Below are 17277 nucleotides of genomic sequence, written 5' to 3' on the forward strand. Positions count from 1 at the left end.
CAATCTTCAAACCTCAAATGTTTTTCAAGGTATCATCTGTTCTCATAAGTAGAATTATGGTGATTTCCCAAGCCGATGGAGTTGACGATAAACGAGACGATAAATGATGAGCATTTCTCGCAGCGAGTGGCTTTCGTCGTCGTTGAGTCCCATCACAAACCATGCCAGAGAGAAAGCACAACATAATAATAGAAATTCAGAGCTTGTGGGCACACCGCGCGCAAGCTCCAGTTCCGCACTTTCCAGACGCACCCTGGTACCCCCACGACGCCGGATGCGAGATGCGCGAGTCCGACTCCCGCGCGCCCGCTTTCGCCGAGCTGAGCGCGTTCAGCCGGCCAAAGAACACAGGGTGCGTCCGCGCTGGATCGTAGCTGAGACCGTCGTGCTTTGGTCTTGAGGCAGAGGTCTGCTGTTGGGGGGCGCTGGGCATCGGACAAGCAAGTGGCGGTTTTGAGGGCGTGAACCGTGGTCGATCTGCGGGGTTGTCGACTGTCTGGAGAAGATGGTTGGCAGGTCAGCTTCATGTAAGTAGTATGCAAATACCAAACCAGCACTTACCGGCCGCTTTGACTGGAATAGAGTAAACATGGCTGTGAGGAGGAAGGCGAGGTGTGGGAAGAGGGGAGCGTTTGTGGAGAAGCCGAGGAAACCAAAGCCGCAGCGATATCGGCCGCCGGTTTTTATTTCTGTTCGTGGTCCTCGAGCAGAGCTTCGACCCTCTCTGACTCACTGTTCCTGCTCCTCGCCAGACCTGTTTGTTCACCGGATCATCGAGGACCAGAACAGCAGCGATGTCGTCCGGAAAGGCCCTCGTCGTGTTCAAAGACGCGCTGTTGCGTCCGCAGCACCACGGCAAGAACCTGTTCACAAACCCACTATCGCTCGATATCCTGCCGACCCAGAAATGGGCCGTCACAGGCACACACAAGTCTCGTCTTTTGCAAGCCCTGGCCGGTCAATTCACCGCCGTGCCGGCTTCTTCGCGGACCTACCCGTTCTTGGAGAACAAGGTCTGGCCGGCGACCGCGTGCAGCTTGATCATGTTCGACACCGACATCAAGCCCGCCTATCTGGCGGCGCGATACGAGTTCTTCCGCGAGGCCGAGGACGCAGATCTTGAGTCTTTTCTCAGAAGCGCGTTCCATGCAGATAAAACAGATACGGCGGCGATTGAGAAGCAGGAAAAGGTGTTTAATGAGGTCGTCGATAGACTCGGACTTCGGCAATTGCTCAAGCAGTGGGTGGTTACGCTCAGTAACGGACAGAATCGACGCGCTCGCATTGCCCGGGGCCTGCTGAAGAGCCCGCGGATCCTGCTCGCGGATGAGCCGTTCCGTGAGTAAAACAACTTCTGGCTACTTTTATTGTCTAATTCTAACGAGTACTCTAGTCGGACTGGATCCTGGTGCTACGGAGAACCTGGCAAACATGCTCGGCGAGTTGTATCCCAACCCATACGTGATTCTCGGCCTGCGCGCGCACGAGCCGGTTCCGTCGTGGATCACACATATGGCTGTCGCAGACGAGAACGGGATTGTCGATGCCGGAACGAAAGAGGCTGTGGCGCCGACGATCAAGAAACTGATTGACCAGCGCAACGCCTTGTTCCACGATGTCGAGCCGTTTGACTTTGAGGCCGCGGGAATGACGCCCCCGTTGCGCGAGGGCGTGGAGTCTATTATCGATATCGATCACGCTACGATTCAGTACGAAGACCGGATGGTTATCAACGATTTGAAATGGGTCGTCAAGCGCGGCGATCGATGGCATTTGCGAGGAAACAACGGTAAGCCTACATTGATCCACAGACCACCCCGGACTCGCTGACATCTCTGTTATAGGATCGGGTAAGAGCACGCTGCTCTCGATGCTCACTGCCGACCACCCCAAGTCCTGGAACTCAAAGATCAAGATGTTTGACGAGCCGCGCAAGGTCGGCAAGCACAACTACTTCTCAATCAACCGCGCCATCGGCCATGCTTCTCCCGAGATCCACGCTATCTTCCCCAAGACCCTGAAAGCCAGATCGGCAGCTGCTACCGGATTTACTGTCGGCAGCTTCCTGCCGCCTGCTGCGTCTGCGCATGTCGCGGGCGGTCTGAACAAGGAGCAAATGTACGAGCGCGTGAATAAGCTACTGGAGTACTTCAAGGTCGACGGAAACACTACGTTCGGCGACCTCACGCTCAACGACCAAAAAGTCGTGCTCTTCATCCGCGCAATCATCCGCAACCCCGAGATCCTGATTCTCGACGAGGCCTTCTCGGCCATGAACGACGAGAGCATTTTCCGGTGCAAGAAGTTTGTCGACGAGTGGGGCGGGACGGTGATTGCGATCGGCCACGTCAACGACGAGATCCCGCGCTGCGACAAGTACATCCGTCTGCACGGCGGACACACCAAGCCCGAGCAGGGTCTTGTCGAGTAAGAACAGAGAGCAGAAGATAAAATCCGGAGGAAGTAATCGGCTATTCGCTCTCTGTTCCCCATATCAAAATAACCAGTGTAGATAGATAGCAGTAAATGTGACAATATTATGCAGTTGTGGCTCTAAACGCAGCTTCTTTTCCCATTTATGCCAAAACCAAAAGTTGGCGTCAAAGTCCCAGCCAGTAATTTTTTTTCCGAGTTTTCATCGCGCTGCGATTTAGTTCACCTTTCAACCTGCTATCGCCTTCGACCAAACTGCTTCTTGCCTTGGTTGCTGGTTTAACGTATTGTATGTTTGGTTCTGTGTCTTGTTTTTGTTGTCTGGGTGTCTGGCTGGGGCTGTACTGGCTCGGCTGGTCTGCGCGGTGCTGAAATGTGCTAACATCTCCTTAATTGCTGAAGCTTGAATTATATTTCTTCAACGACTTTTGATCTTTCAATATGGGTATGTGTTTGCTGTACTATTCAGTGGTTTGTTACCTGCCAGAGAGCATCAAAACTAACAGGTTCATCGTGCAGGTCCTAAAAAGGGAGTTAAGTTGAGCCTGGGCTCTTTCTTAGCCGATGAGAGTAAGGAGAATTTCTCGAATGCCTCAATATTTGCAAATTCAGGCTGACATTTTCTACTTAGCTTTCGGATCATGGGCTGATGATATGGTTGAGGACTTGCCTCCTATTCGTAAGTCGTGCTCTGTCTTGTTAATAATAAAGAGATGTTTGTGCTAACCTGCTATCTATAGCTTCGAGTACGCCTTGCTACACTACCTTGCTGTTAGTTCTTGGGAGCAGTATGAACTAATCTTGACCTTTAGGCATGGGCAACGATCGCTACGGCAACTCATCGAACGACCGTTACGGCGACCGCGCTGATCGCGGTGAAAGATTCGGCAGTGGTGCGCCCGACCGCTACGTTCCCCCCTCGCGTCAAGAGCGTCCAGAGAGAGGTATGCATGCGAGCCCTTGTTTTACAGATGACGGTCTGCTGACATCCGTACTAGACTTCAACGATCTGAGCCGAGGAAGCAAATTCGAGAGCTCTGAGCCCCTCCGCGATGGTCCGCGTGATGAGTACAGACGCCAGGAGCGCGAGCCGCTGCCTATCCCCGACGAGCCTCCTTTCACTGCTTTCATTGGAAACCTTGCGAACGAAGCTGTCGACGAGGACCTTACTGCGTTCTTTGACGGATTCCCGATCAAGACTGTGCGCGTCATTCGCGACCGCATGGAGCAGCCAAAGGGATTTGCTTATGTCGAGTTTGAGGACAGAGAGGCTCTGGAGAAGGCGTTGGACAGAACTGGCGAGGAGATTCTGAACCGCCCTGTCAGAATCAACGTTGCTGACTCACGTACGTTGTCTTTCTTTTTCTCCTGCGTATATATTTTCAGACGCTAACCTCTTAATCCTACAGCCAAGGATGACCGTACAACCGGAGAGTGGAGAAAGAAGCCGTCTGACGGCAAGGTTCGCGATTTCGGCAACTGGGAGCGCCGTGGCCCTCTCCCGGTGCCCGTCGAGGACCGACGCACGAGCTTCGGCAGCCGTTCGTCGTCCGGCTCGCGCTCGAACCGCGACAGCGCCGAGCCCGAGAACCCGCGCTCGTTCGACAACTGGCGCGGCCCACGAAACCCAGAGCCCGAGCGGATGTTCCGCAGAGGCCGCACGCCCGAGCAGAACGACGGCGCGGACCAGCGCCCTGCTCCTACCGAGCGCAAGAGACTGGCACTCAAGCCGCGTACCGTGCCCGTTGAGGCTGCGGCTGCTCCGGCGCCTGCGCCCGTCACCAAGAGCAAGTCGAACCCGTTCGGCGGCGCTGCGCCTGTCGACACTGCGAAGAAGTTGGCCGAGATCGAGCAGCGACTGGCCCAGAAGGAGGCCGAGCGCCGGCAAAAGCAGGCCGACGAGGCGAAGGAGCGCGAGGAGCGCGAGGCGGCGGCTGCTGCTGCGGCTAAGGCTGCTGCCGAGGAGACCGATCGGGCGATTATGGCGCACCGAAAGACTGGTGACCACGCTCCGTCTGCTATTGCTGCTGCTTCGCCTGCTCCTGTCGAGGAGAAGAAGGAGGAGTCCCCCGCGCCCGCGCCTCCCAAGAAGACGTTTGACGTTCTGCGCACTGCTGCTGCGGCCGATGACGACTTTATCCCGGATGACGAGGACGAGGAGGCCGCTGCGGAGGAGGAGAAGAAGGAGACTGTTGAGGAGACACCTGTCCAGCAGGCTGCTGACGAGGCTGCTGACGGCGATGACTGGTCGGTTGTGTCGAAGCCCGCGAAGAGAACCAACGGCAAATAAGTCATCGGTCACTAAACGATTGATTGGGCCTTTGGGATGAGACGAGAATGACATGTTTACTCTGAGAAAAGAATATCACCGAGATGGATCGCATGCTTAATTGGATGAATGGGGGGCGGAGATGACGCGCTTCGTCTACTTGTCTGGATTTCTTATTTCTTTCTTTCATTTGCTTGATTGTAGTTTTATATCTCTCTGCTTTTTATTTCCTACTTTATTTTACTATTCTTGATTACTTTATGTGGTATATAAAAGTTCTATCTAGTTTTTTCTACCGATATCGCGACGAGTACTACCGACGACTGTAGCAAGCCTGCCCTGTAGAATAACCTGCTAGTATATTGGAATAGTAGAGATAACCGAGACTATTTGAAGGATATAGTGAATAGTTATCAGAACAGTCCCTGGTTGATGACATCAGGTCTTCATTTAAAGCTTTATCATCCGCTGCGGCTGCTCATCTCTTTTGAAAGCTTCACGACTCTGCCAGACAAAAGCAGAAATCGACCTTTTTCTAAACGCATACTGGCTCTGTATTCCAGATATCTACTGTATCCTATTATCTTTTTGCTTATGGCTTCTATTTTTCAGAACATTCTCCGCGCCGTCAGAGGTCCGTCGATCGTTGCTAACGGGACCGCTGGTTTGGCGTCCACTGCAGGTGCTGTGTCTCCGACCATGACTGTGCCTGAAGGTGCTGAGATTGCGACTATTGCTGCTGGGTATGTTGTTATACTATATAGTTGAGGGCTGTTTTATTGGACTTGCGCTGACGTGCTGCTTCTAGGTGCTTTTGGGGTATGTCGCTGGTATACTGAGATTTTTACCTACTGCGGTTACTAATTGCCTGATGAACTTGCAGGAGTCGAGCACATATACCGAAAGTACTTTGGTAACGGAAAGGGATTACTTGATTGCCGCGTAGGCTACAGCGGTGGCTCGGTCAAGAACCCGACTTACAGAGAAGTCTGTGGCGCCAACACCGGCCGTAAGTCATCATCATATCGTTCCCAGCATGTGCTCCTCGCTCTAACCGCCTTATTATACAGATGCCGAAGCGCTGCAGATTGTGTTTGACCCCAAACTAGTCTCCTACGACACTCTGCTTGACTTCTTCTTCCGCATGCACGACCCCACGCAGTACAACCAACAAGGCCCCGACCGGGGTCCGCAGTACAGATCGGTGATTTTCTACCACTCGGACGAGCAGAAGCAGACTGCAGAGGAGGTCAAGGAGCGGCTGCAGAAGACGTTTTATCCGGATACTCCGATCGCGACGCAGATTGTTCCGATCCAGACGTTTTGGGACGCTGAGACGTATCATCAGCTGTATTTGGATAAGAATCCTTACGGGTGTGTTTTCTATGCATTGATTTGGCAGATACTTAATAGTTGAGGTGCTGACTGTACGTGTTATTTATCTAGATATGAATGCCCTACTCATTTCCTTCGGACGACTCCTATGAACCGCTAAGCGTTGGATGGGCTAAGTATTGGATGGGCTAAGTATCAGATGGGATGTGGTATGAATACTAGTTTCGTTAATGAAGTTATGCACCTTTGAGGATTCAGTTTGAACACTCGCTGCTCTATCATCTTACTCTGAATTTCCGTATATGATATATGTAATGCCTTTAGAAGTGCTTGAGACTGCTTTCCTTCCTCCAGCAGACCGAGTTGATACCAGCCGGCGAGTGCTCTGAGAGGACGCAGCTGACCAGACGCACAAACCTCAGCTGGATATCACATCGTCTATAAACACCATATCATAAACAATCCCTTCTATAACTCCATCAAGCATCAAATGAATAATCATTGATCAGCAACTACTAACAGACAGTTAGTCATATCACCCAAACCCTATATAATCAATCCACTCCGGGCCCCAAAGCCGCGCGAGCCCAAGTTTTTTTTTTCTATTTGATCCATCGCCATCTTCAATCTTCGCAGACACATAGTTGTGCTGTATTTTTGAGCTGATTACTGATTTACAACTGAATACTGTACGCAATGGCTGATACTAAGCCTGAAGAAGTCGCCGCGAAGCTCGAGGCTACTACGATTGCCGACGCACCTGCTGCTGCTGCTCCGGCCCCAGCTCCGGCTAAGGAGGCGGGCGAGAAGAAGGGCAAGAAGGGTGGCAAGGGCGGAGACGGTGCTCAAGGCAAGGGCGGCAAGGGCGGGAAAGGAGGAAAGGACTCGGGCGCGAACTACAACATCAATCTGAAGAACGCGGTCGACGGACAGGTGGTGACTCGTTTCCCGCCTGAGCCCAGTGGATATCTGCACATCGGACACGCAAAGGCTGCGTTGTTGAATCAGTACTTTGCCCAGCATTACCACGGAAAACTCCTCATCAGATTCGACGATACGAACCCTAGCAAGGAGAATGTAAGATACAGAGCTTTTATCAGATGAAGAGCTTTGGCTAACAGCGAGATAGGTGGAATTCCAAGATGCGATCCTTGAGGATCTCGAGTTGATGGGAATCAAGGGCGACTCGGTCTCGTACACTTCGGACCACTTTGACACTTTGTACAAGATCATGATCCAGATGATCACCGACGGCAAGGCCTACGCCGACGACACCCCGGTCGAGCAGATGCGTGAGGAGCGCACCGAGGGAATCGCCAGCGCCCGTCGCGAGCGCACTGTCGAGGAGAACTTGAAGATCTTCCAGGAGATGTGCGATGGTACCGAAGAAGGTCTCAAGAACTGCATTCGTGCGAAGCTGTCGGTCACGTCGCCCAACAAGGCGCTTCGCGACCCCGTCATGTACAGATGCAACCTGACTCCTCACCACCGTCTGGGCACCAAATGGAAGGTCTATCCCACCTACGACTTTGCGTGCCCGATCGTCGACTCAATCGAGGGCGTCACCCACGCGCTCCGTACCAACGAATACCGCGACCGCAACCCGCAGTACGAATGGGTTCTTAAGGCCGTTGGAATGCGCAAGGTCAACATTTGGGATTTCAGCCGGATCAACTTTGTCAGGACTCTGCTGAGTAAGCGCAAGCTGCAGTGGTTCGTCGACCAGGGTCTTGTCTCCGGATGGGACGATCCCCGGTTCCCTACCATCCGCGGTGTGCGTAGACGCGGTATGACGATCGAGGGACTGCGCAAGTTCATCCTGGCGCAGGGTCCGTCGAAGAACATCCTGAACCTCGAATGGAGTTTGATCTGGGCTACAAACAAGAAGGAGATCGATCCCGTGGCTCCCCGGTACGTTGCTGTGATTGACGAGAACAAGGTCAAGATCACGCTCGAGGGTGGACCTGCCGCTACTTTCACCGAGGACAAGCCCAAGCACAAGAAAAACGCCGAGCTTGGAACCAAGAAGGTTATGTATGGGTCTGAGATCTTTGTGGATCAGGAGGACGCGCAGACTTTCAAGGAAGGTGAGGAGATCACTTTGATGGACTGGGGTAATGCCATCCTGAAGACCATCCACAAGGACGGCGAGATTGTGACTGGAATCGACGCCGTGCTGCACCTCGAGGGTGACTTCAAGAAGACCGAGAAGAAGGTTACCTGGCTCGCGAGCACTCCCGAGCTGACTCCTGTCGATCTCGTCGACTTTGACAGCTTGATCACGAAGGACAAGCTCGAGGAGAACGACGACATCAAGGACTTTGTCAACCCGAACACCGAGTTCCACACTGCTGCGGTGGCTGATCTCAACGTGCGTGAGCTGAAGGAGGGAGATATCATTCAGTTTGAACGCAAGGGCTACTACAGACTCGACAAGCCGTACTCTGAGTCTTCGCCTGCTGTGTTTTTCACTATTCCGGACGGAAAGACCGTTTCAAAGTATGGCGCGAAGAAGTAAACTGTAGTATAAAAATGTTGTTGCTATCTTGAATATATGAAGTTTTTTTATTATTCTGAAAGAAGGATATATACAAGTAGTATGATACGTAGTTATTTTTACAATCTCCTCATCAATTGCCATGAGCAACCTACGCCTCAGCCTCTTCCGCTTCAGGCTCTTCAGATGCAGGTGCCCGGCGACTCAGTGCTTCCTCGTACTTTTCCAGCGTCCAACTGGTGAAGTTGGCTCGGCCCAAGAACTGAGCACGGGCAGCCAACGCCTCGCGGAGCTCCCTCTGTTTAGTCTCAAACAGAGAAGTGAGTTTGCTGTTGAGCTTCAGAAGCTCCGCGTCAGACTGATCAATGACCTCGCGGGTCTTGACGAGTCCTTGGTGGGTGAGTTCAAAGTCAACGAGCAAGCGCTCTAGCGCAATCAGCTGATTGTTGGTAAACGACTTGATTGAGCTCACAGGCGTTGATATTGGGTGCTCGTCGACAGCTCCTCCGAGAAGCTCGGTGAATTTCTTGACGGCTGCAGCGTGCTGGATGGGCAGGTGGGCAGGGATATAATAGGAAGTGTTGTGCATGATGGCTCCGAGCGAGGCGATAGCAAGTCCGTTGTAGAGCGGGTCATTGACGTAGCGCTCGAAACGGCGAGCGACGGTTCCCGTGCTTGAGACAGAGTGCTCGGCCAGTCGGAGATGGATTGCGTATGTTCGAAGGAGCTCGTGCCGGGTCTCGGGGCCACGAGAGAAGTTATGCTCGCGGGGGGTGTTCATAAGCCGGGTGGCCTCTGGGTAAAACCCCTTCAGGACCAGGTGTCGGAAGAGTAAGGCCGACTGCCAGTCCGGGGTGCGGTATCCCCTTTTCTGTTTTCCCAGACGACCTATGAGCGCCACGAGCCCATCGATATCGCTCTTGTGCTCAATTGCCTTGATCAGCGCGGTAACCTCTTTTTGCGAAGCAGGTCGTGCTTCAATAACTCTTTTGCGTCCGTTGTTCTCGAGCACGCGATCTTCCTCTGTGAGCTTCTTGCCCATCGAGCGCCGCAGGAGGATTTCCTGCGCAAGCTGGCCCGAGGCAACGTCGGTCTCGATCACGCGTTTCGTGGTCTTAGTGTAGAGGGCGTCGAGCAGGGTCTTGAAGGACTGTGGCGGGCTCGGGGTCGCTTCTGTGCTGCTGAATCTGACCAGCCTGCTCGCGAGCAGCGCGGGCGCCCTCCGACTGAATGATACAAGTGTGCGCGACATATTCTTCGAGTCGCAGCCGGGCGGAGAACAGTTCGGTGCGTCGGGGGAGGGTGTTTTCTGCTGGTTCGCGAAGTAAATGTCGCGATGGCTTCCGATATGGCAGAGCTGCGAAGAAAAAAAAGATTTGGGACCAGACCCTTGTGCTGACAGTACGCGGCCCTTGAAGTGTCAGCATTACTATGAAGTATAATGGGTAGGTTAATACAGAGCAAAGTATGAGTAAAGTTCGTAATTCCCACCCCAACACAGCACGCGGTTTGTTAGTGTGCGCGCGGCCAGTCTGAATTAAGGGGCGGCCGCATTTCTAACTCGACCGTCACAGCAACAGCTTCTCACTCATCCACCCACGCGCCTCTCTTTATTCTCACCATGGCCCCCGAAATTGGAATCGCTAACCTGCCTGATCAGAGGTGTGTTTTGTGCTTGCTGCGGTTTCGTAGTGTCTGCTGTTGGGGTGGGAGGGAGGAGGGAGAGAGGAAGGAGAAGCAGACACGCGACGCGTCACCTCTTCAACAGTCTGCTTTGCTAACGACGGTTCTTATCATTTCTAGACGCAAAATTGTCTCGAAGCGAGGTGCTTCGTTCACGTTGATGGTCTGCGGAGAGTCTGGATTAGGTACGTGTGCTGTGCTGTGGAGGAGAGCAAGAGAGAGACCGCCGAGGAGGCACTAACACGTCAACTGTTTACAGGCAAGACCACCTTCGTCAACACCCTTTTCTCCACCTCGGTCAAGAGCTATGCGGACAACAGACGTCGACACGCCAAGCAGACCTCTCAGACGGTCGAGATCGAGATCACAAAGGCCGAGCTCGAGGAGCGGGACTTCAGGATCCGCTTGACCGTCGTCGACACTCCTGGCTTTGGCGACTACGTCAACAACAAAGAAGCGTGGACGCCGATCGTCGAGTTCCTCGACGACCAGCACGAGAGCTTTATGGTGCAGGAGCAGCAGCCTCATCGTGCTGAGAAGGTCGATATGCGCGTCCATGCCTGTCTTTACTTTATCAGACCTACCGGCCATACCCTCAAGCCTCTCGATATCGAGGTCATGAAGCGGCTCTCGACCCGTGTCAATTTGATCCCTGTCATCGCAAAGGCTGATACAATCTCTTCGGAGGATCTTGCTGAGTTCAAGCTTCGGGTGGGTGCTAGAGCTACTATTCAAGTGCAATGAGAAGACTGGCTAACAGTATTATTACAAAAATAGATTCGCCAGGTGATTGAGGCACAGGATATCAAGGTCTACACTCCTCCTATCGAGGATGACGACCCGCTCATGGCCGACAAGGCACGCGAGATCATCGCCGCGATGCCATACGCAGTGATTGGATCGGAGACCGACGTGCAGACCGCCGACGGCCGCGTGGTCAAGGGCCGCCAGTACCTCTGGGGCGTTGCCGAGGTCGAGAACGAGGAGCACTGCGACTTTGTCAAGCTGCGGGATCTGCTGATCAGAATCGACATGCTCGATCTGATATACTCCACCGAGGAGAAGCACTATGAGGCCTATAGACTGCAACAGATGGAGACGCGCAAGTTTGGCGAGGCCAGGCCGCGGAAGCTTGATAACCCCAAGTTCAAGGAGGAGGAAGAGGCGCTCAAGAGACAGTTTACAGAGCAGGTCAAGCAGGAGGAGAAGAGGTTTAGACAGTGGGAGCAGCGTCTTATTGCTGAGCGCGATAGGCTGAACAAGGATCTCGAGAAGATCCAGGACAGCATTCACATGACGCAGCTCAAGCTTGATGCTCATCCAAACTACTCGGGCGGCCGGAGTAATGCTAAACGCTGATCTGGTTTTTTCTTTTTTGTTTTTTATATTTCCTGTTTCTTTGCTTGCTCTGTTTTTCATTCCTAAAGGACAACTAAAATTCCAGTACTGCTTTGTTCATCTTGTTTCTCTTTTGTCTTTGTATATGATTATGTTTAGGGTTTGCTTCTTCAATGTCTATCCAGTTCTTTTTCTCTTTTCCAGATCTGATTGCTGTACTGGTATCGATCGTCCAGCTGTGAGGTTTACGACAGCAAGTCTATAGTTTGCGTGGATTGATGGAGTAGTGTGCAGTAATACAATGTTTCAAAAACTAAATGATTTGAATTGATTTGATAATCTGTACTGTTTGTTGTGTATCCTACACGCATCATTCTTTCTCCTTACATTCTAAGAATGTTTAAACGAATCCCTTGCGAGCTGGATGATACAAGTTAGAATCCAGAACACGATCTCACTATATGAAATGACTATATGAAACAGAAGCACTTACAGCCAGTGAAGAAATACTGCACAATAGCAACCTGCCCCAAAGCCATAGCGACAATCGCAACCGACTCCACGATCTGGAACCAAAAGATCCTGTTCTCGGTCGACTTGACTGTCGCGAAGTTTCGGTTCTCGCGCGTGCGGAAGTATTTCTGCGTCCGCGAGATCGTAGTCAGCTTTCCCGAGACGGAGTGGATGCTGTTTTCCAGAGGCGACACGTCTTCTGTCGCGGTAGCGGGCTTGATCGGTAGTTCTGCGCGGTCCTCGTTCTCGACCTGGGGTTTGAGGATGATTAGTTTGGTGATGCTTCTTCACAACGGCTCGATTATCTGACGACAGGGGACACATACAGCGATCTCAAAGTCAACAAGCTTTTCAGCAAAAGTCGACATCTCGTTCAAAAAGCAGAATCGGTACTCGCCGACCTCGTTGGCGGTAAACACGAAATCTCCCTGACGCTCCTTCTCTCCTTCGAGGATTAGTTTCAAAGTAGGCGACGTGACAGCGTAGTCGATATCGAACGATCCTCCGCTTTGCACCTACAACAACAACAATCAACAGTAATTAGCAAAACAATCCACACACAGTCTTCAGTAATTAAAACACACGACGCACAGCGAAATAAAACGCGACTTTGACACCGGTCTGCTTCACGTCGGCGTAGAAGCACGCGCGCTCGTTCGCGGCCACGCTGTAGGTCAGGGCCGTGGCCGAGACGTAGCTGACGAAGAGCGAGAGCAATGTGAGTAGTTTCATCATTTCTTGTATTTCCTTTTTATCTGTCCCGATTGCTTTCCTTTCTCTCTTTCTTCCTGCTCGATCCAGATCCTTCCTTCAACAGAGCGGGTTGTGGACACCTCGAGCGTGTCGATGCCTCCTCAATTCAAGTCCCGTGACTTCAACACAAACCCCGTTGCTAACAAATGACGTAAGCAATTCCGCTTACTCATCAGCTAATCCCGCTATTTAATCCAAACCTCCACCGTTATCGATCGTCTTCCCTCCGCAAACAGAGCCAATTCCTCTTTTACCGCCCGAGTTTTCTTGTTTCCCCAATGTCGTTGGCCAAAATCATCCCGCCCAAGCCGATTAAGCTGTACTGCTGCATCATGTGCGTTTTGCGTCTAATTGAGCTCGTGGAAGGAGCAAGACTGCTAACGCTGACGGTTCTCTAGCTGCCCGTGGGCTGCGCGCACCTGGATTGCGCTCACTCAGGCGAACGTCGAGTTTGAGTACATTGAGATTGATCTCAAGAACAAGCCGGATTGGTTCTTGAAGGAGGTCAACCCTGGCGGTGAGTTGGAGTTGCTAATCTGATGTTTATCTGATGGTTGTTGGATAAGATGCTGATAGTGGATCGTGGATAGGCAAGGTTCCTACTTTGAAGTATGGCGACGAGTATCTTATCGAGAGTGCTATCACTACCGAGGTATGTATATCCAGTTTTGCTCAGCTGCTGTACGTTTACTCGAGTCTCACTGACTGTATTCTGGCCATAGTTCGTCGCCGATCTTGTCCCTGAAGGTATCCCACTCTACTATTTCCCCAATTCTCTCTATTTTCCTACTTATCTAACCACTTCACCCAGCCAAATTGCTCCCCAAGGACCCCTTCAAGCTTGCCCAGAGCAGGCTTCTTTCCGACCGCTTCTCGGAGTTCCTCTTCCCCGTCTACCGCAAGAGCATCTACGGCGGCGATGTCTCGGCCTTGAACGATATCTTTGATGCTATCGACAAGTTTGTGCCGTACTTGGTCAACGCTAAGCCGTTTTTTGATGGGTCTGAGGTTCCTACTTTGGGTATGTCTTATGCTTGTCCTGTGGTTATATCTTCTGGGTGCTGACAATTTTTACAGCTGAGCTCTTGGTGGCCCCTTTTGTCTCCCGCGTATGTTTTATCTCTTTATTCCAGCTTTGGAAACACATCCATAAACTCCTGACGTTAAACTCCTGACGTTATACTAACTCCGCCTCAGATCTACCTCGTCCTCGAGTCTGACATCGGTTCCAAGGACGTCTTGACCAAGCTCTCCACGTAACCACACCCTCTCATCTTTACACTCTACCCCTACCGTCACGCCTTCTAACTAGTTGAGTACACCACAGCGACCCCAAGTACGCCTACTTCCACACCTGGGCCACAAACCTCATCGCCTCCCCCGGCGTCGCCGGAACTTTCGACAAGGCAGTCGTACGTATCCTTCACTACCACTTCCTCGTCTGTGAGACAACCAATACTGATACAATTTCTCTTTCGTCATATAGAACCTTGCTCACCTTGCTGAGCGCATTACTAGTCTCAAGGCCAACTAGCTCGCCGGCCAAAAGCTGTGAGAACGCGCGGTTGTCTGCCTGGTGCAGATGCAGATGTAGATGCAGATAGGCGGCGTCTAGCTAATGTTCTATTACTTCAATAATATGACATCTCTTAACCATCACAAACATAAACCATATCTCGACTATACAAATAATCCATCCGCAGATTTTAGACACATAATGCAACAACCTACGATAAAGGTGTCATCAAAACCTAACCCGCAACCCGCCTTTAAACCTTGCAATACGCGAAAACGCCAAACGTTGAAAGTAAACGGTCCGAGTCAACAGTGGTCTCGATATTTTTAAGATGAATAAATTACATTAAACCAGATCTTCATTATTTTTCACGAAAGACAAACGAACTATGCAGAGAACTTATAAGCAGAAAGATAAGATAAAGAAACGGCGGGAGAGGAAAATGAAGGACGGGAAAGCAGATGTTCTGCATCTTTCGAGACTGGTGAAATGAAGCAAACGGACATGAAACGTAGAGAGAGGCCGCATCGACAAGAGTAAGTGCGACAAATAAATGACAATGACAAAAGCGTTGATAAAAAACAATGAAAGAGGAGGGGAAGAGGAAAAGAGGAAGAGAGGATAACGCCGTTGATAAAGATCGAGACTTTGGAAGGAAAGAGATGGAAGTAGTCATGCTTTCAGAAGCCATCTCTGCGTCATTTTGGCGGTTGAAGTGATCAACCAGACTACCAATAAGCAGCATTGTAGAATGGAAAAAAACTCAATCTAAAGCAGTATGAGTATGAGTTGAAGATATAAAACGAAGATATGTACCCCAAAGAAGTTCAAGGATTCTAGAGAGCGTAGGAATATAATACAAGAGAACGCAGAATACTGCCGGGCGTCTTTTTCTTTCTCTTTAGACTCGATGATGCCCACGAATGGTTTCGTTTTCACTTTTTGGAGAGATCGCGTATGCATGTGAGAGGAAACAGTTATGGAGAAAGAGGAGACTGGGGTACAGCACTGCCCGGATGCGTGCCCGGCCGTATCAGGCCTGCTGTTGCTTTTTGATCTGTTTATTGACAACGTTAGTCTTTCTGACTCACTACTAGTACAAAATGAGATGCTCACCGTCATTCCACGAGAGACAGGCTGCTATAAGCTGCAGCACTTCAAACCGCTTCGTGTCGCTCCGGGGTAGACTAAGAAACGAAAGGAGAAGGTTTGTGATGAGTTGTCTTAAGATCATTGCGTTAGTAAGGCAGGTCATCTTCTAGGGTCTGCATAGAACATACCGGTTGACGTTCTCGTCTGGCTCGCCCTTTTTCAGGAGTCTCAAGGCCTTTGTCAGATGCTCGTTCAGAATGACAGCTATCGAATAGATGTTAGAACTCATACACTGCGAAGAAGATGCAAAGAGAATATGTACGTACCCTCATGTCGAAGTTTACCAATCAGCAATGTCTTCTCCTTGACTTCCTTCTCAAACGGCCTCATCCTCTCGAGATCCTCCTTCGTACTCGTGATTTCCGTCTTCAAACCCTGCACCTCCTCACTCAACGCAACCTTCTCCTCCGTAAGCGCATCGATCTGCGCCTGCATTTTCTCAACCAAGTCATGCAGCTCGTTATTCCGCTCAACCTGCATGACCTCGATCGCCTGCCGTAGACTGATCACGTTATTCGCCATATCGTCGCGCTCCTTCAAAACAGTGTCGTGCTCGCTTTTCAGACTCTGGTATTCCTCCTCCAACTCCGCCGCTCGCTCAACAGTCGCTATCCGCATCGTCTTCTCCTCCTGCGCAATCAACTTCCAATCCTCAGCCGCGCGCTCCGCTTCCGTAAGCTGCGTCTGCAACTTCTTCTCCCGAGCGACGAGCTCGTCGCGCTCGCGCGCGAGAAGATCTTGAGAGGCAAGAGAGCTTTGCCGGACTCCGGCGAGTTCTTTGGAAAGCTTATCGGCTTCCTCGGATGCTGTGATGACTTCTTGCTGCAGAGTCGTGATTGTCTCCGAAAGCGCCTTGTTCTTCTGCTCGAGGTATTCGATGTTTGTTTTTTGTCGCGCAATTTCCACCTGTTTATATGATAGTGAGTTAGCAAGCCGTCCTGAATAAGATAACGCGGTAAAGAGAAGGGGGAGATCATACAGAATCACTCTTCAATCGGTCACCGAGCGTGCTTCGAATATGTGAGACCTTGCCGAGCAAGTTCTTATACTGCACCTCGGCCTCGCTCTTCGCCTTCTCCGCCGCCTCAACTTTTGCCAGCAACTCCTTCTTCTCCTCCTCACTCTTCTTCTTCTCCTTTTCATGCTCGAGCGTCAGCGCCGCAAGTTTCTCCGCAAGCTCGCCTTGCTCCTCTTTACTACTACCACTCTTCGACGCGTCCTCCTTCGACATCTCAGACGACATCCGCGACGACGACGGCGTATCCTGCTCTTCCTCCTCTTCCTCCTCTCCCACCGCCACGCTATTCACGCTCTTCTCAGAGCCGTCTGTCGAGCCCGCGTCCGGCGATTGTCCTACCTCCTCCTGCTGGTGCGGGGGATTCGTGTCCTCCGCGTCCTCGGCCATTCCTGCGCTTGGTGATAGATCCTCGTGCTTGACTATCTCCGCTTGCAACCTGCGTAAGTGCTTCTTCTTAACCGCTATCGACTAGGTGTGAATAATATCCTGGTGCTTCAGTCACTCAATTGCTGTCGCTGCTGCTGCTCCTCGACGACGGTCTACAAGCCCTCAGTCAATCGATTTGCTTTTGATTCAGAGGAGACAAGGAAAGGTTACCCGGCCCCCAACCGCCCGCCTGCAGCCTACATATCTGTGATAAGTAACAACATGCCCGTCGTCTTCTGGCAGTTTTTATGTACATACAAAAAGATAACAAACAGTAAAACAAGAGAGAAATAAGGCGAAGAATGCAGAAACTCTGAAAAAGTTGGACTAGAACGAGCTCTATA

At 51.4% G+C, this 17277-nt stretch overlaps 10 protein-coding genes across 10 annotated transcripts; 6 read left to right on the forward strand and 4 right to left on the reverse strand.

Annotated features, from left to right (window-relative positions):
• The first annotated feature begins 703 nt into the window (after positions 1–703).
• On the forward strand, positions 704–2638 carry BZA70DRAFT_276094 (P-loop containing nucleoside triphosphate hydrolase protein). Its single transcript, XM_064912246.1, has 3 exons — positions 704–1338; positions 1394–1789; positions 1845–2638. Exons 1-3 carry the CDS (start codon positions 795–797, stop codon positions 2429–2431), a joined length of 1527 nt encoding a protein of 508 aa, XP_064769261.1. The 5' UTR covers positions 704–794; the 3' UTR covers positions 2432–2638.
• On the forward strand, positions 2639–5137 carry BZA70DRAFT_276096 (uncharacterized protein). The gene is made up of 8 exons (XM_064912247.1): positions 2639–2722; positions 2836–2878; positions 2953–3003; positions 3065–3112; positions 3174–3179; positions 3246–3377; positions 3432–3779; positions 3843–5137. Exons 2-8 carry the CDS (start codon positions 2875–2877, stop codon positions 4721–4723), a joined length of 1470 nt encoding a protein of 489 aa, XP_064769262.1. The 5' UTR covers positions 2639–2722; positions 2836–2874; the 3' UTR covers positions 4724–5137.
• Positions 5138–6538, forward strand: BZA70DRAFT_276102 (peptide methionine sulfoxide reductase MsrA). The gene is made up of 5 exons (XM_064912248.1): positions 5138–5445; positions 5511–5521; positions 5586–5711; positions 5773–6076; positions 6149–6538. The coding sequence occupies exons 1-5, from the start codon at positions 5297–5299 to the stop codon at positions 6195–6197; spliced, it is 639 nt and encodes a 212-aa protein (XP_064769263.1). The 5' UTR covers positions 5138–5296; the 3' UTR covers positions 6198–6538.
• A 117-nt stretch (positions 6539–6655) lies between these two features.
• BZA70DRAFT_246600 (tRNA synthetases class I, catalytic domain-containing protein) lies at positions 6656–8607 on the forward strand. The gene is made up of 2 exons (XM_064910638.1): positions 6656–7114; positions 7167–8607. Exons 1-2 carry the CDS (start codon positions 6734–6736, stop codon positions 8553–8555), a joined length of 1770 nt encoding a protein of 589 aa, XP_064769264.1. The 5' UTR covers positions 6656–6733; the 3' UTR covers positions 8556–8607.
• On the reverse strand, positions 8608–9875 carry BZA70DRAFT_276105 (uncharacterized protein). The gene has a single exon (XM_064912249.1). It carries the CDS (start codon positions 9784–9786, stop codon positions 8686–8688), a length of 1101 nt encoding a protein of 366 aa, XP_064769265.1. The 5' UTR covers positions 9787–9875; the 3' UTR covers positions 8608–8685.
• Positions 9876–10087: 212 nt separating this feature from the next.
• BZA70DRAFT_128196 (septin-4) lies at positions 10088–11980 on the forward strand. Its single transcript, XM_064909548.1, has 3 exons — positions 10088–10402; positions 10477–10928; positions 10995–11980. The coding sequence occupies exons 1-3, from the start codon at positions 10156–10158 to the stop codon at positions 11574–11576; spliced, it is 1281 nt and encodes a 426-aa protein (XP_064769266.1). The 5' UTR covers positions 10088–10155; the 3' UTR covers positions 11577–11980.
• Positions 11956–12803, reverse strand: BZA70DRAFT_266559 (emp24/gp25L/p24 family/GOLD-domain-containing protein; the record flags this gene model as incomplete). Its single annotated transcript, XM_064911036.1, has 4 exons — positions 11956–11975; positions 12049–12319; positions 12395–12583; positions 12660–12803. The coding sequence occupies 4 exons, from the start codon at positions 12801–12803 to the stop codon at positions 11956–11958; spliced, it is 624 nt and encodes a 207-aa protein (XP_064769267.1).
• BZA70DRAFT_276111 (thioredoxin-like protein) lies at positions 12770–14518 on the forward strand. The gene is made up of 10 exons (XM_064912250.1): positions 12770–12786; positions 12978–13155; positions 13220–13338; positions 13412–13473; positions 13544–13568; positions 13633–13842; positions 13899–13930; positions 14019–14077; positions 14149–14233; positions 14308–14518. The coding sequence occupies exons 2-10, from the start codon at positions 13100–13102 to the stop codon at positions 14353–14355; spliced, it is 696 nt and encodes a 231-aa protein (XP_064769268.1). The 5' UTR covers positions 12770–12786; positions 12978–13099; the 3' UTR covers positions 14356–14518.
• Positions 14519–14545: 27 nt separating this feature from the next.
• BZA70DRAFT_128004 (uncharacterized protein) lies at positions 14546–15199 on the reverse strand. The gene has a single exon (XM_064909546.1). The coding sequence runs from the start codon at positions 15080–15082 to the stop codon at positions 14699–14701; it is 384 nt and encodes a 127-aa protein (XP_064769269.1). The 5' UTR covers positions 15083–15199; the 3' UTR covers positions 14546–14698.
• A 115-nt stretch (positions 15200–15314) lies between these two features.
• On the reverse strand, positions 15315–16894 carry BZA70DRAFT_288617 (uncharacterized protein; the record flags this gene model as incomplete). Its single annotated transcript, XM_064914052.1, has 5 exons — positions 15315–15394; positions 15454–15560; positions 15618–15693; positions 15756–16395; positions 16469–16894. The coding sequence occupies 5 exons, from the start codon at positions 16892–16894 to the stop codon at positions 15315–15317; spliced, it is 1329 nt and encodes a 442-aa protein (XP_064769270.1).
• Between the last annotated feature and the right edge of the window lie 383 nt (positions 16895–17277).

Source organism: Myxozyma melibiosi (assembly GCF_037950935.1).
Source record: "Myxozyma melibiosi strain Phaff 52-87 chromosome Unknown BZA70scaffold_3, whole genome shotgun sequence".
Lineage (NCBI taxonomy): Eukaryota > Fungi > Ascomycota > Lipomycetes > Lipomycetales > Lipomycetaceae > Myxozyma > Myxozyma melibiosi.